The 22,239-nt window shown below is 45.8% G+C and overlaps 1 protein-coding gene across 4 annotated transcripts in view; it reads right to left on the bottom strand.

Moving 5' to 3' along the window:
* The window catches only part of LOC142592555 (uncharacterized), a 415,001-nt gene that overhangs the window by 50,676 nt on the left and 342,086 nt on the right, over positions 1 to 22,239 (bottom strand). For all 4 annotated transcript variants that reach the window (XM_075704064.1, XM_075704063.1, XM_075704065.1 and 1 more), the window contains 5 exons: positions 20,502 to 20,594; positions 14,202 to 14,339; positions 13,411 to 13,471; positions 12,381 to 12,432; positions 5,615 to 5,711 (listed from right to left, as the gene is read on the bottom strand). In XM_075704064.1, the coding sequence (XP_075560179.1) occupies positions 5,615 to 5,711; positions 12,381 to 12,432; positions 13,411 to 13,471; positions 14,202 to 14,339; positions 20,502 to 20,594 (441 nt within the window). The remainder of the gene's footprint in view (positions 1 to 5,614; positions 5,712 to 12,380; positions 12,433 to 13,410; positions 13,472 to 14,201; positions 14,340 to 20,501; positions 20,595 to 22,239) is intronic.

Here is a 22,239-nt window from a genome sequence, read left to right as displayed (position 1 = left end):
TCCCCGTAGTGCAGTGGATGATTCCTTGCGAAAACGAAGCCCTGGAGGGACAGAATAATCTGCTGGGCCTCCTGTGAGGACAATGTTGAGGTGGCCTGCCCTACCGTGTCACCACTGCTGTCGCTATCTGATGCAAGCGTGTTTGCGACGATCGCCTCAACGGGCAGCCTGCCCTACCGCGTCATCGCTGCCGTCACTATCTGACGCAAGCGCGCTCGTGACGATCACCTCAACGGGCAGCCTGCCCTACCGCGTCATCGCTGCCGTCGCTATCTGACGGAAGCACGGTCGCGACGATTGCCTCATCGGTTAGAAGCACTTAGTTTCCATATCTACAGCTGTGCGCTTTCTTTTCACCGGTAACGTCGTGCATTGCCGATGATCAGCGGGCGGATCAGCCATCTTCCGTTTCGGCGGCGAGAAACCGTGTGGCCAGGAACGATTTTGACGCAGACAACGAAGACCAACACGAGCGATTAAGCTGTTTGCAGAACTGTGCTGAATGAGGAGCCAGTGAGCAACATGCGAGCAACCTGCGAGCAGCGAAGTCACCTGTCGCCACGCCTGTCTCGAAAGTGCGGCTTTCATTTGCATCAGTCATCAAGCTCTAAAGATGATTTGCTTCTGCACGAAAGCACTGACAGTGATGGCAGTGTTTTCCATGCTTTAGACACATTGAGTGGCCCTGATGTCACCAACTATGATGACAGTTCTGATACGGCACAGCAGTGAACGAAGTTAGTTGGACATAACCTTCTGCCAATGCCTTCTCATCTGAAATTTGTGCATTTTCAGACACTAGTTATGAATTTACAACCCCCATGTCATATATATTTTGAATCCGTAAAGAAGTGCTATCTGTGGTATCCATGTGTGTTAACTTCTGGTTTCGGTTTTGGGTCTTTACATCAGGGCGCCACTCAGCGCCAAACGCCGTATTTACACGATTGTAAGTCGACCCCCCCATATTGCTTGACCGAAAAAAAAAAAAAAAGCCCGAGGGCGCATTCGATAACGAAAATTTATTAGTAGCTGACGTGGTCACTGGACTACTCGTCTTCACTAGTGCTGCCATCGTCATCGTTACTGCGGTCCCACAGCGCGTCGTGGTGTAGCAAAATTTCAAATTTGGCAAACGACCGCACCAGGACATCTTACAGAACAGCAGCCCACGCCAAATGCACCCAACCACACGCAGCCGTCAGGGAGGCTCTTTTGACAGGTCCGGTTGGCGTAATTTCGCAGTCTTCTGCCGCCAGCCACTCGTTGTACTCACGGCGGAGCAGAACCTTAAAATTAAGGCGAAGGTCCGGGCTTGTTTCATGACCACGTCGCATTTCAATGGCAGGGACCGACCACGCATTTCAGCGACGTACGCCGCAAGCTTAGCCTACAGCTCCGGAAAGCGTCCAGACTTCGGCACGTGGGAAATTTCTCACTTGCCGCCACAGGGGGAAAATTTCGCTTCGCTGCAGTCGCCACTCTCGCACCACCCGTTAAGAAACATCGAAATTGCGGCCCGCTGCGCAGTGATTTGTTTCTTCGGCGTAAAGAATGGCAGCCCTCTTGAACGCTGCTGAGAACGAGTGCCGAAAGATTAGTGGGCCTGCAGCATTCATGATGACTGGGGAAGCATAGAAGTAGCACGTAGCCGGCAGTCAAGTGGAGCACGTCAAAAAGTTGGTCAAACCGATACCAATGCTTTTAAACAGAGAAAGAGAAACCCGCGAGCGGTGTCTGCTCTGCCATGAACTACCGATACTCCCCGCAAGCGCCGCCGTTCTGAGGGCGCGGCCGTAAATGGGAACAGCGGCGCTTCCATCAACTATCGACCCCCCCCCCCCATGAATGTTGCATGCACTGTAAGACTCTCAAAAATGTTGAAAAACCCTTCCGAAAAGCGAACAAACACGCGGAATAGCGAAAAGATACGGGTAGGGCTATAGAGCAAACATAAAATTGTAACTATGTTGTAGCTCTCGTTGGCATCGTTTTTTTTTTGGCGGGGCCATGTTTTGGTTTCGATTGTAAGTCGACCCCCCAACTTCACACTTTCAAATTTTAAAAAAGGGGTCGACTTACAATCGTGTAAATACGGAAAGTTGCCTTCCTGCTTCCCCTCGGAGAAATAAAAGTTCATTCTTTGTCTGGTCCCCGACTGGAGCAGTCCGGCTCTTTTCTTGCGGCGCTGTGCGCCCCGGCCATTTAGGCCTCATGCTGTAACCCTTTTGTCCGGCCGCCCCGTCGAGGCTACAACAAACTGGCGACGAGGTAAACCATTACTTTGCTTCCTACATGCCCCTGCCGTACTTCTGCTCCTTCTCCTGCTTCCGGCATGCAAGACGCCGCAGCTACGTCTCCTCTGTCAACTGCAACTCCTCCGCCTTTGTTTTCGGTGCCCGGCATGGCGTTCGTACCCCACACGCCGCCTTTCCTGGCGCTACCCGGCACTCCTGCGGTACCGTGGCTCACGTGGAAACGGCACTTTTGCACGTTTCTCGAGGCAACCGGAGGCGAGGCACTACAAGACGAGAGGAAGAAAGCCATTTTACTGAGCAACTTAGGCTTCGAGGGGCAGCATCTCTAGTACTACGACCTCGCGTCGCAAACGGACCAGACTGCTACTACGTTCGAAGACGTTCTGTGCATCTTCGACCAGCACTACGAAGAAAGCACCAACCCCCTGGTGCACCGTATTATCTTCCGGGAAAGGAAGCAACTACCCGGAGAAACCTTCCAGGACATCGTCACCGCGCTACAAAGGCTAGCGCCTGCTTGTGCGTTCGGCGCTTGGCACGACGAGTCCCTTCGCGACCAAATCCTCCAAGGCATCGCATCAACAAGAATAAGAGAAAGGTTACTTTGCCAAGGAGCATCCCTAACGCTCAAGAAGGCCCAGGAAATCGGACGAGCCGTACAGCAAGTCCACAAAGACCTTCAAGCCTTTAACAGCTCATCTGTTCAGCGCGTCTCGACGCAACGCCAAGATGGCGTCGACAGCCATCACCTTCCTCGCCCGGGCGCGCAAGATGGCGGTTCCCGCCACCCTTCTCCCTCGACCCGGCGACTTCAAAATGGCGCTCGGCGGCATGGCGGAAAGTCGCGACCTGGGGAGGCTGGCCAACATGGCGCGCGGCCCGAGCTCCGTGAAGCCAGTCGACACATCGCGGGCTATTGCTACCGATGTGGTTCACCTCACCACATCGCATCCGATCCAGGCTGTCCAGCCAAGCACGTTTCCTGCTGTGCGTGCGGAAAAGTAGGACATTTCGCTTCAGTTTGCCGTTCGAGCAACCGAAAGCATCAACAGTCCCCTGCTCATACGCAGCTTGATTTCGCTACATGCCAACAAGTGTCAGAAGTTCCAGCTGACCCAAGCGTTCAGTTTCCGTCTCTTCCGCATAACGCTCCCTCGGAGTTCGCCCAGCCATGCTCAGGACAATCGGGACTTGCAAATGACTTCATCCACGACGTTCATCTTTGAGCGTCAGGGCAACCAGTCTCCGCGAAACTGCGTCCTCAACCTCGGGTTCTCTGTGATCAAGTGTGCACTGCAAATGGTATTTCGCCGCGGGAAAACAAAGTTCAGTCAGTTGTTAAGGCACCGCAGCCAACTGACAAGAAGTCGCTGCATTCATTTCTCAGTGTCACGCGATACTACGCTAAACTGATCCCGCAGTACGATGAATTGGTAGAGCAGCTTATGAAACTGCTAAAGCAAAAACAACCGTTTGTCTGGTAATACCGAGTATAGCTTCCAGACCATTAAGGAGGTGATTGCATGCGAATTCGGCTCTTACGCCAAAAGTGTTCAGACGTACGTGGACCGTCGTCGTGCCCCAAAATCTTCTCAATTTCGTCCACGAGATCTTGTTCGAGTACGCAACTCGAGAAAGCCCAATCCTAAATACTCGGGTCCATTTAAGATTTACCGTAGTGTAGGTCGTAATACTTTCACGCTTGAAAATGGCAAACTATGGAATGCATCCAAACTTGTGAAATGCCCTGCACTATAGGATTTTCTTGGAAAATTCACTGAAAAGAATCCTCCAGCGACTACCCTTCCCTTGATGATTGTCTCCCACCTTTTCTTCCAGTTACTACTGGTATAGGGGATACATTACGTTTCTTGTAGCGTAATCGTGCAGTACGCACATCATTACTACGGTGCTGACCGCCATACTAATTTGCTTTCATGCCAAAAAAAAGTTTTTAACATTAAAAGTCGTTACCATTCTTACGGGGGGACTATGGAGTGTAAAGTGCTTTTACGCACAATGCCAAATCCACGACAGCCACAGGTACTGTCTCGAGTCAGGCTCAGGGCGAATGAGCCACCCATCAGTGCTGTCCCAGGGGGCACACAGATGTTTGTTTCTGTCTACTTTTGTACTTCGTGAATTCTTTGTGTTATCGGTGTGTGCAAGGCTGCATCTCGTCGTCCGCCCAAGACAGGTACTGAAACTGCAGAACTGGAGTGCAATAATTCATTCAGTTTTCATGTTGTGCGTTTTTTGAAGGGGGGAAGCCAAAGATATCATTTTCTATTGTGTAAAGATGACATCCCTATCATGTACGTTACAGTGCTAACATGTGTTCTTTGACTCATGACTTACTTTTGTTGCGAGGAGAGCGAGTAGAGCATTTTTCCTTTCAAGGGAGAGATGATGTGGTATCCTGTGTTAACTTCTGGTTTCGGTTTTGGGTCTTTACATCAGGGCGCTACTCAGCGCCAAATGCTGTAAGTTGCCTTCCTGCTTCCCCTCAGAGAAATAAAAGTTCATTCTTTGTCTAGCCCCCACTAGAGCAGTCCGGCTCTTTTCCTGCGGCGCTGCGCGCCCCGGCCATTTAGGCCTCATGCCGTAACCCTTTCGTCCGGCTGCCCCGTCGAAGCTACCCCCCCAACACTATCCAAATATTCAATAAAAAGAAATATAATCTTCTATATGCATTGTTGGATTTTTTGCCCTCACTTAAGTGGCAATATCATCACAGTGAGTGAAGTTTTGCTTTACAGTGAAACAGTATATGGGAGTTCTGCAATGGTTTTCCTATGGTGTTGTATTCAGTACCATATGTTAGCTAGAGGACGGTCAGCAACGCAGTTTGCATCGCAGCTGCAATGTGGATGCATAGCCAAGCTGTTTGGATGCATAGCCAGGTGCAGGCATTGGTAAAGTCAGTGCAGCATGCAGGGACAGGCATCAGTTATATAGCGCAGAGTACAGAAGCACAAAACTAATATATAGTGAAAAGCTTGAAAAACACAAGTATTGCGAAAAAATTGCACTTACTATGAAGCGCTTCCAAATCTTGCGTAGATTATGGGCAGTGGCAAGCCAGACCCGTACAACTTCCGAACGGTTGTGAGAACTTGTTTAAAAGCTTCACTGTCTGTGATGTATAGGTTGCTTGGCTTGGCATACACATGCGATGTTTTTTTTTAATACTTTCCACTATGACGGCAGATTATAAATAACTAATACTTAAGTGCCTTGCGCCAACTAATCTTCTGGTGCCTATTCTGCCAATGCTGTTACTGAAAGCACTCTTTGTACATTCCTTGGCAAAAACTGCTCTTTTTCACTGGAAAAGCCACGGTGCGGCAACCCACCTTGGAAATTTTGGCCGATGGCAAAATGGGGAAGCTGAGCTGTGAATTCCTGCGCACCTCTGGCTGGACAGCGTCGAGGCCAAAGTAGCGCTTGCCTCTGTAGCACAAAACATAAAAAAAGTTATTTTGCACAAACAGCTTACCCCACACATCTCAAGTCTACAGGATGTCAGAGAAATGTACAGACTCCAGTACAATTTTAATTTACCAAACCTCGGGGGAACATAAAGTAATCAAGAGTTGTCGAACTGGAGCTGTTGCTGAAGCCAACATTTTGACAGGCAGATCTATCTTCATCAGGGCAACAACCTGACTGAAAGCAGTTGCTTGCCTGACGAAGACAAGTCCCCTCATCAAAACGATGGCCAAAGAAACAGCTCTTATTCGAAAACTCTGGATCACTTCAACTATCTGTCTCCATGAGCTTTTGTGTTCTAGAAGAACCTAAAAAAAACTTTTGAGTTAACCTTTATTGACTGAATGACTGATTGATTGATTGTAAGCCCCGTATTCAGAAATGCCTCTTAACTTAAAGCCCACGCTAGCCTTGACTTAAGTGACGCCTGTCATGAATGCACTAAAAGAAACGCGATGAGCATCTTGGGCATGTATGCACCAGGTGTCATTTATATCAAGTCAAGCATGGGCTTTCAATTTGAGATGCATTTCTGAATATGGGGGTATGTGTAGGTTTTAGTGGTACGAGGACCAGGTCTGGCCAAAGAGTGTCAAGCAAATTGCCATGAGTTTTCAATGGCACAATGTGTAAAATATAAGTGTACTGATATTACGTCAATGACTTGAGAAGCGTGCTATTAACATAAAGTAGGTGTTAATATCTATGGTATTCAAATGTGTTGGTCCCCGTAGCACCACCGCCTCACCTTTGAACAATGCATCAACATCATGTGAAAAGCTTAAAAATTAGGGGGGTGTGAATGCTCGAACATCCCTGAATTGAACGGAATAGTGGATGTTCAAATAATTTCATTCGAGAGTCAAATATCTACTATTCCATATACAGTAGGACCCCGCTCTTACGTTCCTCGGTGCTGTGTTTTCCCGGTTGCTACGTCGTTTTTGCCCAATCCCGATGCAGCTCGCAGAGAATCCCAGGTATTAAAGTCCCCACTGTTATGTTGTAGCTGTGGAAACATTCCTGTGTGATAATCACAACCTGGTAACCCAAACCCGCCTGGGCAACGTGCGCCAATGTGGCCGCATTGCCCGGACGGGTTCGGGCATGCCCTCCTAGATAACTTCTGTGCCTGCCAGATGATTGCGAAACGGCCGTCGTCTATGAAGGCGCCACTTACGTAGGGCGAGAGTCAGCATATTGAGGGGAATGACAAGCCTCACCAGGCGCTAGGTGATCATGGTACGGCGTTGCCGCAGAGTAGTGGCAGAAGACGACCAAAGTTGTTTGCACTCTTCACATAACAGTGGTTTTGAGTGGCAGTTGCGGGCAGTTGTTCGGGGTGCCTTCGTCGTGCGCCAACCACGTTCGATATGAGGGAATGCTGCGTTCTTTGGTCCGAAAGGTAAGCAGGCTTGTGGCAACAAGTAGGGGAACCTTGACGAGGCTCTTCTTACCTGGTTTCTCGTGCTGCTGGTGTTAACTTCAATGGCAGCATTTTACACGAGAAGTCAATGGAGAGCCCACATATGGGGCATCACTGACTTTGCGGCGCCAAATGGCTGGATCAACCGTTTACAGAAGAGGCATGGCATTACTTATAAGACGCTAAGTGGAGAAGCAGCAAGTGTGAGCTTAGAAACAGTCGATGATTGGAAGGCCACACTATGGCATACAACGACTGCGTCGCTGTAGATGCTGCCGTCGTGACGTCAAGAGTGCCAAAGCATTGCCGAGATTGTTATGAACTCGGTCACGAGTGAAGCCGCTGAATGCGATAATAATGACGAAGCACAATATTTCAGGCCAGTTGGCCGATCCAAATTTTGGAGAAGCCGTCACAGCTCTGGATCTCCTCCACAGGTACATCACACTTCAAAGCAACGCTGAAAGCAATGCGGCCTTTCAGGCTATTGATAAACGCGTGGTACTTTCCAGAAAGCGAAAGAAATGGAAATCCTCCATTCTCGATTTTTTAAAGTCCTAAGCTCACTTTGCAGAAATACATTGTTTCAAGTCAAAGCTACACTATTTTCATTCATTTTCGGAGCTTTCCTCACTGTAGCTTTTTCCCGGCTGTTACATTTTTTCTTGCCGGTCTGATGAAAAACGTATGAATGAGGTTCCACTGTATTCGGTGTAGAGACATCGCGCAGTGTCAGATGTTGAATGTGCCACGGAGCCCCTTGTGCTCGATGCCACCCAACCAAGCATTTCACTTTGTTTTCAGTGTAAAAAGAGCACAGAGCACGCCGCAGACAGGCCGTTCTGGCCGATAAAGTAGCGGTCTGCAAGTGGTACCCGACGTTGATGTGATACGGGGATCACACACAGCACCCGAATTCTGCAATCAGCACAACAGCACCGCACAGAACGGGTCTACCTATGTCGGTAAAAGGTTTGTCCTGGTCGACAAGACTAACCGAAATGATAACACAACATGGACAGACGACACGGCAACAAAAGCAGCACATATTTCATAAAGTGAGAAAGCGTGCACGAAGATCTGACCGGTCAGTCACCCAAAGGCCAGCAGGTTGTGTAGGATATGCAGTGACCAACTGCACGCCATTTCATCAGTCATCAACCTAACCTGCACATGTGATTTTGAGACTGATCACTGATGAACTACCTGTACGAACATATTAGCGGCAAGCATTATGCGATGGCTAACAACCCCTTACCGCATCAACCATTGGCGAATTATTGTCACGGTGACATTGCCTAGGCCATTAGGCCTAATTGGTGCTGCTTCATCAGGCGTCGTCAACTGAAGTTATGGTTTGGTGCAGAATAGGAAAGCTGACAAACCGCCTCGCACATGAAAGTGATTGCACAGGATGGCAACAAAGTTGTTCATGGCTGCCCTCTTTGCGACACGCTGTACAGCTGCCTCTCGTACCGCCCCGCCATTTATGCCTAGACGGACATCGGTGTCTTGTAGCTTCGAGCAATGTGCCACAAGCCTAGGTTTGGATTTAGATGGCAGGTGCAAAAGTGTCATGACCCAGTTGCATGCATTTGCATGGAGTGCAGAGGACCGAGAAAGGAGGGGAGCGAGTGTCACGGACACTTCTTGTGGGCCTCCAGACAACGTCTCCTCCAGGTCTGAAAATCTTGGACATTCAGCAAATGACGCCGAATCTAGGAATGAAACGGTGCGGATGGTGCCTGCACTTAATCTTTGGTGCCGGCTATGCATGAAGAGGTGATAGAGTTAGGTGATGCGTGACCTTTCGCCTGATGCACATGAAAGTGGCAGCATGAGTGACATAAAAAATTATCACCCTGTGTACCTTTTGTCTCCGTTAGCAAAAATGTTTGAAATAGCTATGTTTATACACCTGTCATCTTTCTTTAAGCATAAGATTAGTATATAGCAACATGGCTTTGTTCATGGTAGGTCTGTGAAAGCAAACCTTGTTTCTTTTCTTGAAGCTGTGGGACCCTCTGTTGCTAACCGAAGACAGTTAGACACGGTATACTTCCGACTTGTCAAAAGCATGTGATGTTGTTTCTCATAACCTTTTTATCCATAAACTCTTGAGTTATAGTGTTAGTACCAGCCTGTGCACGCTGATTAAAGACTATACTTGTCCACTTGGTTAAATTATGTTCGCGTTGGTGCTAAGTACTCTTTGCCTTATGAATCAACTTCCGGTGTTCTGCAAGTGTCTATCTTATGCCCATTAGTTTTCAATATCTTTGTTAATAATCTTGAAGAATGTTTGCGTCATACGAGTCTCCTTTTATGTGCTGACAATATTAAACTTTACTGTGAAACAGAATCAGAGCATGAGTGTCAATTATTACAGGCAGATGTGAATTCTGCTGCAGACTGCTGTGTTACCAGCTTTTTACGTATTAATCCAACTAAGATACTTGTCGTTTCCCTCAATCACAAAATGTACACTTTACTATACGGATACATACTTAGTAACATTCCTTCGAAAACAACGAGCTGTACACATGACTTAGGAATATTGTGTGCGTTCGTTCTGAGCTGTAACATTGAATACTCTTTGTTATGCGCAGTGCCGAGTGCTGTCATGTGCGGCGTTGGGATGCTGTTTATGCGGAATTTTTGTATCCTTGTATTGTTTCACTTGTATTCTTTCTTGCTTTATATATATGAGCTGCGATATCGAATGCTCACTTTGTTATGCGCAGTGCCGAGTGCTGTTACGCGTAATGTTAGGATGGTGCTGATAAGGAATTTTTGTACCATTGTATTAATTTATTCTTGTATTGTTTACCCACTCCTGCCCAAGGCCTGACACTCAGGCCGGCAGTATGTAACAAATAAAATAAATAAATAAATTGGTTGACTCCCAGCTAAATTTTGAAGGACATGTTTCAAGCATCATTAATGCATCCTACAGAAAGTAAGGCCTCTTATCAAGAATGACAAAAAAGTTTACAAATGTCAACTGCGTTGTTCTCTTGCATTCTTCTTTTGTCTGCTCAATGTTAGAGCTTAGTTCTGTTGTATGGAACTATATTAATTTCACCAAAGTTGCAAAAATTGAATGTGTTCAGCAATGTTTCATTTGTATCCTGTACGATCAATTTCTGGGATCCCATGTATTTTATGCCTATGAGCATATACCGCGCATGTTTAATATTAGACACCTAGAAATAAGGCAGAAATACTGTGCTTACTTGTTCTTGTATAAACTAAATCACAACCACTTCTCGTGTCTGCGGTTACTGTCAGCTGTAACGTTTTGCACGCCTTGCCCAAACTTGCATAATCCTAGCATTTTCTAGGTGAATTCTTCTTGCACCTCTAACGCTATAACAGGTCTTGCAACACAACAAAATCACTTAAATCATGACCTTGATATATTCAGCTCTACTATTTGCACATTGTTCAACTTCTGTCTTTGACTAATTCAACTTTTCGTTGCACTTTGTACCCTGTTCAATGAGATATTGTTTTGTTCTTCGGTTTTATGTTCTTTGTGTAACACAAGTGCACCAACACTAAGGCATAGAGCTGTTCTTGGGCACTTTCAGAAAATAAATAAATGAAATCAAATGAAACCCTGCACCATCCCCAGCAAATATTTTGATAAATATTTATATTAGCTTAACGCATTGTTTCACGAGTTCCATGCGTCCCTGTGACATGCTGTGAGCACAGGTTCTATAGTTACCAGTGTGCTTGTATGTCAAGCAGAGTAGCCAAATATAATATAATACAATTAGTAGTGCCAGCAGTAACAGGACTGCTTGATTAACGTAGGCTACGTTGATCTAGTCCAATGTGGCTAGTACTGTGTAAAACCTTGTTAAACCATACCCGCTTAAACAGTAGTTTCGTTTTAAAAGTAGTAAAGTCAAATCCCCGACTCAGCGGCCATTGAACATAATGTGTTTTACATCCGCATAAACCGTACCAGCTTACTGCGCACATATCGGTTAACACATAGTCTTTCCACTTTTCGTTGTGCAAACACAGCGGTGCGCCGTCTCCATCGGGCAGCCCGGCAGAACAACAAGCCTCAGAGATCAGAACAACGACCTTCAAGCGCTCTGTGCGTTTGCGCGCGAAGCCACATCAACATCATTTCGGCACCGTGCCAGAGAGCATTATGGCGTCGTACAAACAAGAGCTCGCGTCATGCCGAAGCTCGGATAAAAAAGGCGCCGGTTGCTCAGCATAGAAGAAAAATAAGGCATCGTTCATGCTATCGAACGTGACACGAAGAAGTCGGTGCTGGCACACGACAGGGATATACTGCTGACTGTGGTATGTGGCATTTGGAATGCGAAGAAGTTGCTCGGCAGCACTGCCGCGACCGCGAAGAGATGCCGGCCATGAGGTTCGACTTTTCACCATCGTTGCCTCTGTTTTTGCCGAAGTGTCGACTAGCGACAGTGATGAGGACGACACGGAAAGCATCAGCACGGGCGATTCAGGCCCGAGAGTGGCAGAAGCTGCGTGTTACGTCAGCCTCACAAATGCAATCGTCGCGACAAGAACAGCGCCCTGTAATGAAAAAAGCACTCCGCGACTACTGCACCGCTACTGCCCGGATTCACGGAGAATGTGCAATGCCAAAGAGGAATCTGCCATGCGAGTGTTTGCAGAGAAGAGGGGGCTGGCTGAAAAGCTGGCTCGCCACTTCAGTAAGTTTGAAGCCGCTGTTGTCGCTACTAGACCGCCGTAGCATCAAATGAAAAAAACACTGCTGTCGCGCGAAGTGAATAAATACTGCATGTTTTTTTACCCTTTCATTGCACTCTCTCTTGAGTTCCATTTTTGACAGGTCAGTGGATGATCTCATGCAATTTCGTTTAAGCAGTACTACCGTTTAGTATGTACTTTATCCGAGCTTTGGCCAACTACGGTTTAACGAGGTTTCACTGTACACCCATAAATGTTTTAAACCTAACTGGCTATCAAGTTTTGTATCAGGATTTTTGCTAGGTACTGCATTTTCTGGGCAGCCAAGCTATGAAGTGAGTTAACCAAGAGGGTAGTAGGTGGTAGTATGAGGTTGAATTAACGGACAACTGAAAGGGCAGGAACACTGAAAGAGGGCACACGCAGGTAGTTGGCTGCCCGTAGCGGCTGTCCTTGCAATCCTTACATCTCATCCAATTTGCCAGACTGCTACTCACGTAGTTCGGTCTGTGCTGCAGACCGACGGGAAGTAGACTGTTGGTAGAGCAGCTGCAAAGACAGGGCCAATATGAGTGAAGGTCATGCAAGCAACATTGAGTTCTAGTCTTCTGATGGGCACACCGGCTAAATATTTATAAACAAAGAAAAAGAAAACGAGCAAATACACAGGTTTTGTTACACATTTACACACATGTTAAGTGGGGATTTATATGGCTTTGATTGTGCAGTTTGTTATATTTTCTGCTATTACTTTGGTTCATGATTGGGTTAACAGTGGGCGTAAACAAGTGCGCTTAAATAAGTAAATAAATAAATCTGGATGACAGTACATGACATTATACTAGTACTAGCGCCAGCTGTAAAATGTGGACAGGTAACCAAACTTCTATACATGATTCGAGTGAGAGCCAGAAGCTTCTGAAGTAACGCTACATTACACAATTTTAAAAATGGCTACTAGAACAACCCTTCTCTTTTTAGTGGACACCTATCGACAGGCTTCACTTTACATTCCCAGCAGATATGCTTTGACAGGACCAAGGTTGTAGAGCATATCTTGATTCTTGAAAAAACATTAAATTCTGGGGTTTTTCTTGCGAAAACGCTGATCTAATTACGAGCCATGCTGTAGTGGGGAAAGTGGAGGGGGGGGGGCGACGACTCCGAAATAATTTTGACCACCCGAGGTTCCATAAGGTGCAACCAATGCACGGTACACGATCGTTTTTCTTGCATTGCAGCCCTATTAGAATGTAGCTATCGTGGCCAGGATTGAACCTGTGACCTCGAACTCAGCAGTGCAACGACACAGCCATTGAGCTGGTTGACATAAGAGAAAATTGACACAGAAGCAAGTGCATGTTTTTCGTTCATCTCATGCTACTTGAGATGTATGATTTAGACAAAGCATTAAGCTATGGATCTCTAAAGGCACGGTGCCTGGTTAAGAGTTTAATAAACCTCCAAAGCAAGCTTTATTTGCACACAGCGAAAAGAAGCGTGGATACATTATGGCACATCACTCACGCTGTTCCATGAGGACTCCAGCTCTGACTGAGCATCCACCCAAGTCGACTATAACAACACGCTGCAACGAAATTGAAAAAAAAAAAAAAAAGTGGTGTGGATTAGAAGCAGGACAACCAACTTGTGGACCACACAGACGCTGTGAAAAAAACTAAGCAGAAAGAATTAATGATTAGCCCCATTACACAGCAGACTCGCGTTGAGGCGTTACATTACCGGATTTAGGTGCTTGAAAAATGTGAGCCAAGGATTTAATTTTATTTTGTGTCTGACCAAATTGTGGTTCTACCTATCAAGTCACATGAACTGGAGCACTGTGAGGGTCTAATTATAAATTGTGTAACCTGATGAAGCAAACAATAATAAAAACTCGCTGAACATTAGTTTCACAATGTTCACAGCAAACGGGATCGGATAAACAAAAGCAAACTGTTCTCTCGTGAAATGACACTCTAGCCCACTGACACTCCTCGCAATCAAAGCCTCACCAACACACCTGTAACGTGCATGTTACACTTGCTATGTAATCTCTACGCTCATCGAGTTCATGTCCACACTCATTTATCCATTCAACATGCACATTACATGCGTGCTCGGCATGTGCACACTTAGTTTGTGTGCTCACTATGTAAATACTTGTTCTATAAGCACACACACATGCATGCACTCGTTCCAAGACTTATTATGCATGCAATCACTACGTACGGACTTGTTATCTACGCGATCATCAGTTACACATACCTTATACACGCACTCGTTACATGCGCACTGGTTAATGTGCATCAACCAACCTTGCTGCAGGGCAGAGGCCTCTCCACGGGCTGCACAAAGCTGCGTTGGGGATCCTGCTGGCAGTGCGACTGCAAAGCCTCCAGCCATGCACGGCACTCAGACTCGGAGGAGCACTTGACTGCCACATAGTGGCCCTTCTGCACACACGAACCCCGCCACACTTTCTCTTCAGTCCACACTTTATTTGGACAGGAGCTCCATAACTAAAGGCCAATAAGGATTACATATACAAACAAGAAACACAAGTACAGTTGCCTCCGGTTAATTCGACGTTTCTCTCGATTTGAACACGCTAGAAAGTCCCCGTCAGTAACCCACTGCACCCCCTCATGTGCACAGCGATTACTGAAAGCTTGAAAACCCAAGGAGTGTAGCAGAGGGCACCAGTGCTTCCCTAGGCGACCACAGTGACAGTCTCCCGTTGCCCCCTCCAACGGCAGACGTTTCTCTCATCGATGTGGAAGTCCTACCTGGCTTGAACGTTTGACGATGCCTTTGCGGCTACCACAACTATTCGTTTGAAAGAGGCACTATAGTGGCATCGCCTGTTTGGTACCATTACAATAACACCACGCTATGCCACCTGCCGACGGTAGCCACGCTGCCCGCCTATTTTAGACGGGTCAGAACAGTGACGTTGCTTGTGTACTTCAATTGGTTACTGGCACAACTAGTGGCGGCTGCGATACTGCTTTTTCTAGGTGGTGCTAGCTATGCACCATATTTATCAATTTCAATTAAAAAACTGGTCTGCTTTTTAAAATTTTCGAGTGTGAGCCGACCGTAGAATTTGGCATATGATTATTTGAAAAAAAAAGAAAAAGAAAACCTATCAGCCTAGATTCAAATAAATACGGTATCAGATGACTGGATTAGTGTGACAGCTAAGCTCAATACTCAACATGAGTTCTTGCACAAGGCAGATGTGCACCTAAAGACAGGCAATGTGCTACATTGTGTACGTCCTTAAGGGGAGAGGCTACCCTCGGATACCAACGTTTTTGTTTATTGAGATAGCTTAATAAAATTATCAGGACAGGCTCATAGCAAAAGTATTACCAGTAGAACTAGAAAATTTCATGCAGTTATGTTCACCGGCTCTTAAGTTACAGCAACATGTCAGAATGGTGCACATGGTTTTCTCATTCCAGGCCTGGAGAATTTTCAGAAGGCGCTGCAACTGTGAAATTCAATAGGATGATTCCCAGATGGATACCTCAGGGCAAGACAGAGCCCTTTTTTACTTTTTCAAATTTCCTTGCTGAAAAATTTAAGCAGACCGCTGAATTTAGTGTTGGTGATTAAGATTCTATCAATCAAATTTTGATTAAATATCACATATCACAGACACAATATATGTCTTGTCTTGCCCTCAGAAATTTATTCAGATACACAATAAAAAAAAAAAAAAACTTCATGAGCGGTTAGAGAGATATGTCTGGAACAAGCAGCCTCACCAGCCAGAAAAGTCATATTGAGAAAATGAGCTTTGAAAGTTTTGAGCCCATATATTGGTCTAAAATGACCCTGCAGCGTAACTGGAGATGTCCTTAGGCACTTTCTTCTTTTGCCGCCTCTCCACCTTCTCTTGCGATCGCCTCTTGGCCTTTTTCAAGCGCAGAGAATCTTTCTCGGCTGCCCGTTGAATGGCCAGGTGGCCAGGTGTTAGCCCCACTGATGAACATAGCTCTTTGCGGCTCTGTGGCAGCCAGCATTATATCTTAAAACTGCCTCGTGCAGTGCTGTCTCCACAGCAATAAGCGACGCATGCTGCTCTTTGGGCATCAGGAACCACAGCTATCCGGGCGAGCTTCAAAGAATGCTTCCTTGCACCAAACGCGTGTAGCGTCTTGAGTTTCTTTGGGCGCATCGTGGCCGACCGCACAACAATCGGCAGGCTAACAGCAATAACGGTCTTGTAAAGATGGTTGAAAATCGTCTTGTAAGGACGGTAGAAACTTGGAGAATATGCGAACGGCTGCAAAGATAGATGATGGCAAGCGGAACACACAAAGGGCGCCAGCGATGGAGGAGCTAAAGCAGACGACGGCCGGATGCATTATGCAAGAGACCACTACGTCGTCGCACGCAGCAGTCAATGGGAGTCGCGGGCTCCCCCGTGTCCTTGAGGAGTGCGCTTCGCCCAAAGTCAGCTTCGCGTCTCAGCCACGGGAAACTTGAAAGGTCTCGCGAGCCCTCCAATCATGAGCGATTTACGCATCTCCATCGCTGCCGCCGCCACCATGGGTGGCAGGAAGAAAGAAGCACAAGGACGCACAAACAAAATAACACCAAAATGGAGGCCCCCAGGGGAGCAGTGGAGAAATGGCGTTCGTGCCAAGTAGGGGTATTTTGAGCACTCGCTCGCCGCTCAAGGGCCGCTGTGGCTCGTTATAAGCTTTATTTGAAATATTTTTGCGATGAATTAGATATTGATATTTACAGAAATGCTGGTTTATATAACATACTGCCCAAATATGTGGTTTCACAAAAATCGACTTTTTCGAAATTTTTGTTTTCAAAGGCCGCGTCCCATCTTAGGTATTTTTAAGAGCCAATGACACCCCTTTACTTTTGAATTTTTGCTAATGTTCTATGCTTGAATTTAGTATATCTACCGTATAGCAAACTTCTGTTAATTCGACCCCAACCAGCACACATGCATTTCTATGAGCCCAAACTTTCGCTATTTGAAACCTACAATTGGCCTTCACCAGATAATTCAAATTTGACCAATCACCACGCATGCACCTAATCCCTATCGTAACCCTGATAGCGAGCCCTTTAGTGTCAGCATCTGTCTCACCAGTGCTTAGGCAACAGTGAACGAGATTAACAGACATCATCTCCCACCAAAAACGCCTATTTTGGCCTGCCCTATGAAGATTTCCAAGCAATAAAGTTATCTCACATTGTCTGATTACAATATTTACCTGATTCTCACACATCATTTCAGTTTTAAAAAAATTGAACCAAAAGCATATTCGCAGCATTTGCACGCTTTGCCGCATAACACGTCTGTATTTCGGTAAAGCCAAAGTTAAAATAAAAACATGTGGCGAAGCTGACTTTAGGAAATTGACCGTCACTGTACAACACACTTGCCCCCTTTTCTTGCTAAAAAATGAAGTATGCATTAGATTCCTACTTTTTTTAGGAGCTTTGATGTCATTTCTACATTAGTGTTCTACTTTGGACAGATAGAAAGCTGACACTCGTTTGATTCAATAATAATAATAATAATAATAATAATAATAATAATAATATTTGGGGTTTTACGTGCCAAAACCACTTTTTGATTATGAGGCACGCCGTAGTGGAGAACTCCAGAAATTTCGACCACCTGGGGTTCTTTAACGTGCACCTAAATCTAAGCACACGGGTGTTTTCGCATTTCGCCACCATCGAAATGCGGCCACCGTGGCCGGGATTCGATCCCGCGACCTCGTGCTCAGCAGCCCAACACCATAGCCACTGAGCAACCGCGGCGGGTCGTTCGTTTGATTCAAGGGCATGCTAGAATTGAGCAATTATTGCCAAATGAATCGCGGTGTTATCTTTTTTTCTGCATCTTGTTTAATTCAATTCACCGGATAATTTGATCAAGTTTGTCGGACCCGTAAGGGTTGAATTAACGGAAGTTGACTCTATAATACATTGGTGCTTGTTGTGTGAGACCTTTGAAATTGTGTAGTTTTTCCTCCCTTCGTTTTGCAATGTTTACCACAATCAGTATGACTCGTCGCCCACTCCTTCTGAAGGCTCTAGGTTAAAGCAAGCTGTCACCCTTGTAAAAATATATATACAGTGAAACCTCGTTAAACTGTAGTTGGCCGGAGCTCGGAAAAAGCATGTACTAAACTGTAGTACTACTTAACTGAAATTGCACAAGATCGCCCACTTGCCTGTCAAAAACGGAACTACGAGATAGTGCGATGAAAGGGTAGAAAACAAGCAGTATTTATTCACTTCGTGTGACAAAAGTACGTTATTTTCATTCGATGCCATGGCGGGCTAGCAGCGACGACGGCGGCCGCAAACTCACTCGGGCTACGAGCCAGCTTTTCTCGACAAACACCCACATGAGGCTGATGTAACGCACAGCATCTGCCACTATGAGGCCTGAATCGTCCGCACTTTCGCTTTTCGTGTTGTCCTCGTCACTGTCATTAGGTGACACTTTGGCAATAACAGAGGCAACGATGGCAAAAAGTTGAACCTCCAAAAGTCGAAGCATGTGGCCGACGTACTCTCACGGTCGCAGCAGCACTGCAGAGCAACTTCTCATTCGCATTCCAAATGCCACGTGCCGTAGACAATGGTAGATCCCTCTCGCATGCCAGCACCGACTTGTTCGTGCCACGTTCGATAGTACGAACGACGTCCAATTTTTCTTCTATGCTGAGCACCTTGTTTTTGTCGTAGCTTGCATGATGCCACAACGCTCTCAAACTGTGGCACGGTGCCGAAATTATGTTGATGTGGCTTCACCTTTCCAAGCGCCCTCTGCATTTGTGCTTGGAGGCTGTTCCAATCTCTTGAGGCTCGTTGTTCTGACGTACTGCCGGGATTTTGCGACGAAAAGTGGAAACAGTAAGTGTTAACCAATACGTACGCAATAAGCTGGTACGGTTTATGCGGATACAAAACACATTATGTTGCTGAGGCCGCTGAGTCGGGGATTTGACTTTACTACCTTTAAAACGAAACTACTGTTTAAGGGGGGACGCGGTCCTCGAAAACTGAAAAATCTCAATAAAGCAGATTTTTGAAAAACAATATTTTTAGGTTGTATGTCTCATAAACTACCTGTTCTGTAATTATCAGTACCTAATTCAACTGCAAAATAATAAAGAAAATATACTATTTTTGAGGCCACCGTGGCTCACAACACATGCGCCCAAATGACGAAATAAACTCAAACTTTGTGAGCGTGTCATTCCTGGACCATGCAGCCTGCCTGTGCCATCTTGGTGTCGTTTTGTCCGTGAATTCTTTGTCTCTGTTTTGCCGCCTTGCAAAATGGCATCGTCGAATCGTTTGTGGCGCTATTGGCGTTTTCCCGCAATGCGATGCGGAGCGCTGATTGGCCAGAGCAGCATGTTCAAATCAAGCGGATTAAAGCGCGCCTGCCACTGGCTGACGGCGGCGGCGGCTGCTCTTTTCAATGCCATGCCTGCCACTCTCGCGTCGTTATTGCTTCTTGCACCGTCCGCCTCAACAGACTTTCGCAAGGCGATGAGCTTGAGAGCTGCTCATTGCCTTGGGCTATCTTTTAGATGATTTTCTCAGCTTTTCTTTTTTTTTTTCACTGGTTCTTTGCTGCACGTGATGCCGGCAACGAAGCCCAAGACAGTGCAGATGTTCGGTGCGCGGAAGTGCAATATGCGACTTGTACGAGCATCGAACTTCCGATCTTCCGCAGCGAGTGCCGACTGCGCAGACGCCTGCAGCGGTGGAACTGTGCTGTCAGCTGTCGCCAGTTGAGAATTCGACACATTGAGTGTGCCCGGAGCCGCAAGAGCTAATTAGAAGCTCCGCAGGAGCTTTCTAACAAAAACACATGTGTTTAACTTTAAGGCCTGTTTTCTCGGAATCAATTTTTTTGCTAGTAGTGGTGCTGGGGAAGGCATTATCTCAATAACTGCTCTCCAGATTTGTGTGCAATTGTTTTTAAAATTCTGTTCCTGAATGACTTTGCTAGGGTGTAACAAGTTTCTTTTTTTGAAAGCTGGTGCAGTTAATTTATAATAAGCAATTAATTTCTGATGAATGTGGTCATTACTGGCTACATCAAATTCAAAGTTGTGTTAAAATTTTTTGGAGGGGAAATTAAAGAAAAGGACTTTGTAGCCCCCTGGAATATCTATCAAGGGATCATCACAGTGAGTTTCAGCTTCCTACGATGTCCTGGCATTTCGCCAAGCTCTTCCTCAGGCATATACATGAACCACCTAGTTAGACCTCTATAACTCTAGAACTAATAAATGTATCTTCATGAAACATTGCAGTTTGTCATAGTTCGGTGGTGTGAACGTACATTGAAAGTTTCATTTGGATATCTTAAAAAATAAAAAAGTTCAGTCTCCATCCAAGGCAGCCTCCCCCCTTAAGCGGGTATGACTTAACGAAGTCTTACTGTATATCGATAGATAGATGGAGTTTATTCTGCTTGAGCACACATGTGCGCCTGATTGGCTGCTTTTCTGATTGTGACGCCAATCCTTCATGCAGTGTTATATATATCAAAAGAAGAAAACACTAGGGCATGTGTGCGCAAATGTACCAGGAAAGCTTACCTTGTCATCGATACCAATCATGTGGTTCTCAAGGGTGTCAACCTGACCACCGAGAAGTTGCATCTTCACCAGTGGCTTTGTTGACTTCTCGTTCTGGTGGCAAAGAGAGAGAGAAAAGTCAAATTTGACTGCACATCAGCTTGCAGAGAGAAAATGCAGACCATAGAACAAAAAAGAAAGTTAATTTGACCCTGAAGGTACAGATGAAACTGGTCTTATTATTGGGTGTGCTGAAATAAACGAGGTAGAAAAATAGTACAAAACATACACCTGATTTGTTTGGCAGTATTAGCTTTGATACACGAACATGAATTGAATAAGCACCCACTTTTTATGAATTCAAAGTATAAATGGATGTTCACCCTGTTTTTTTAGCACAAAATGCCTTTGATTCTGGTAATAAGAAAGACGAAACGAGCAAACTTTACCTTAACATAATAGAAATTTATTTGCCTAATGTGCATTCCTCGTCACTCTGAGACAACACATTATCGCTGTCTATGAAAAACCAAATGTCGTCCTTTATACGGTCCACAGCACATTTCATATTCTGCATTTACTAAATGATTTCACAACAACTGCAAACGGGCCTAGACTAACCACTTTGCTGGTTCGTCCTGTGATGCATACAATTCTCTGGAACTCCAAGAACATGTGGTGCGACTTGTTGCTGCTAGCTTAGTATGCAACATATCTTTTGAATGTTCTTTCTAATCAGATCGAAGGCGGCGCATCGTAGTTGTTGTCATATGCGAGAACTTGTTCTGTCCTGTCACCTTCCATAGTCGTCATTCTTGTAATGACAATGGCGATGATGCTGGTGAGGCTGGCTCTGACGATAGGCTGATGTGGATGTTTCAAGCGCGGTTTTGTTTTTGTATCGGACTGCACCGCCCAAGCAATTTGTGGACAAATTTCATTGGACAGAAAGGTGCACATAAACGTAGGGTTCCATACTGAAATAAGTTACTGTAGGCCGCCATTACCACTATAACATCTTGCTGGGGCAGGCCAAAAATAGGTGTTTTCAATGGGAGATGACGTGTGTTTGATGCATTCACTGCACTCCTAACACGCCAAGACGGATATGCTGCCACTATTGCAGTCACCACTGTGGTCACCATGGGAGTCGGGCACGTGTGTGATGACCGTCCAAATTTGAATATCCAGCGAAGGCTAATTTCGGGATCAAAATAAATAAACTTTGGTCCTATAGAAATGTATGGGCACCGGCGGGACCTTCAGTTGGGATTGATTGGATAACTCGATAACTTGAATTTACCGGAGTCGAATTAACAGAATTCTACTGTATCTAAAAAGAGGTCACCACAGGAAGAAAGCTCGATGATGTTGCCTGAATGGTGATTCCCAGCATGTAACATTTACAGGCAGAATAAGACGTGGTGATAAGAAGCTCTCTTCAGTGATCATGTCTTTTAGTGTCCCTGTGTCGGTCACATGAATGCAAAATTAATAACGAAGAAAGAGAGCGAGCCAATTAACAGAAAGGCAGAGATACTGGCCCCACCTATATCCTGCTACTTTGCACTGGGAAAGAAGGAAAAGAAGAGCACTTATGAGTGATAATGATGAATACGAGGACGTGTATTCACCATGACGCAGAATCGCGAGAGCCAGATGTCCACTCCGGTGCCTTGTAAGAGGCCAGAGGTGCACCTACAATCACGGCTGTGCAGTTTCTGATCAGGCATAGTAGACATGCGCAATTGAAGAGACA

The sequence above is a fragment of the Dermacentor variabilis genome, chromosome 9, assembly GCF_050947875.1.
Source record: "Dermacentor variabilis isolate Ectoservices chromosome 9, ASM5094787v1, whole genome shotgun sequence".
In the NCBI taxonomy this organism is placed as follows: Eukaryota; Metazoa; Arthropoda; class Arachnida; order Ixodida; family Ixodidae; genus Dermacentor; species Dermacentor variabilis.
The sequence above is the reverse complement of the archived record's forward strand: the minus strand, read 5'-3'. Positions and strand labels throughout refer to the sequence as shown.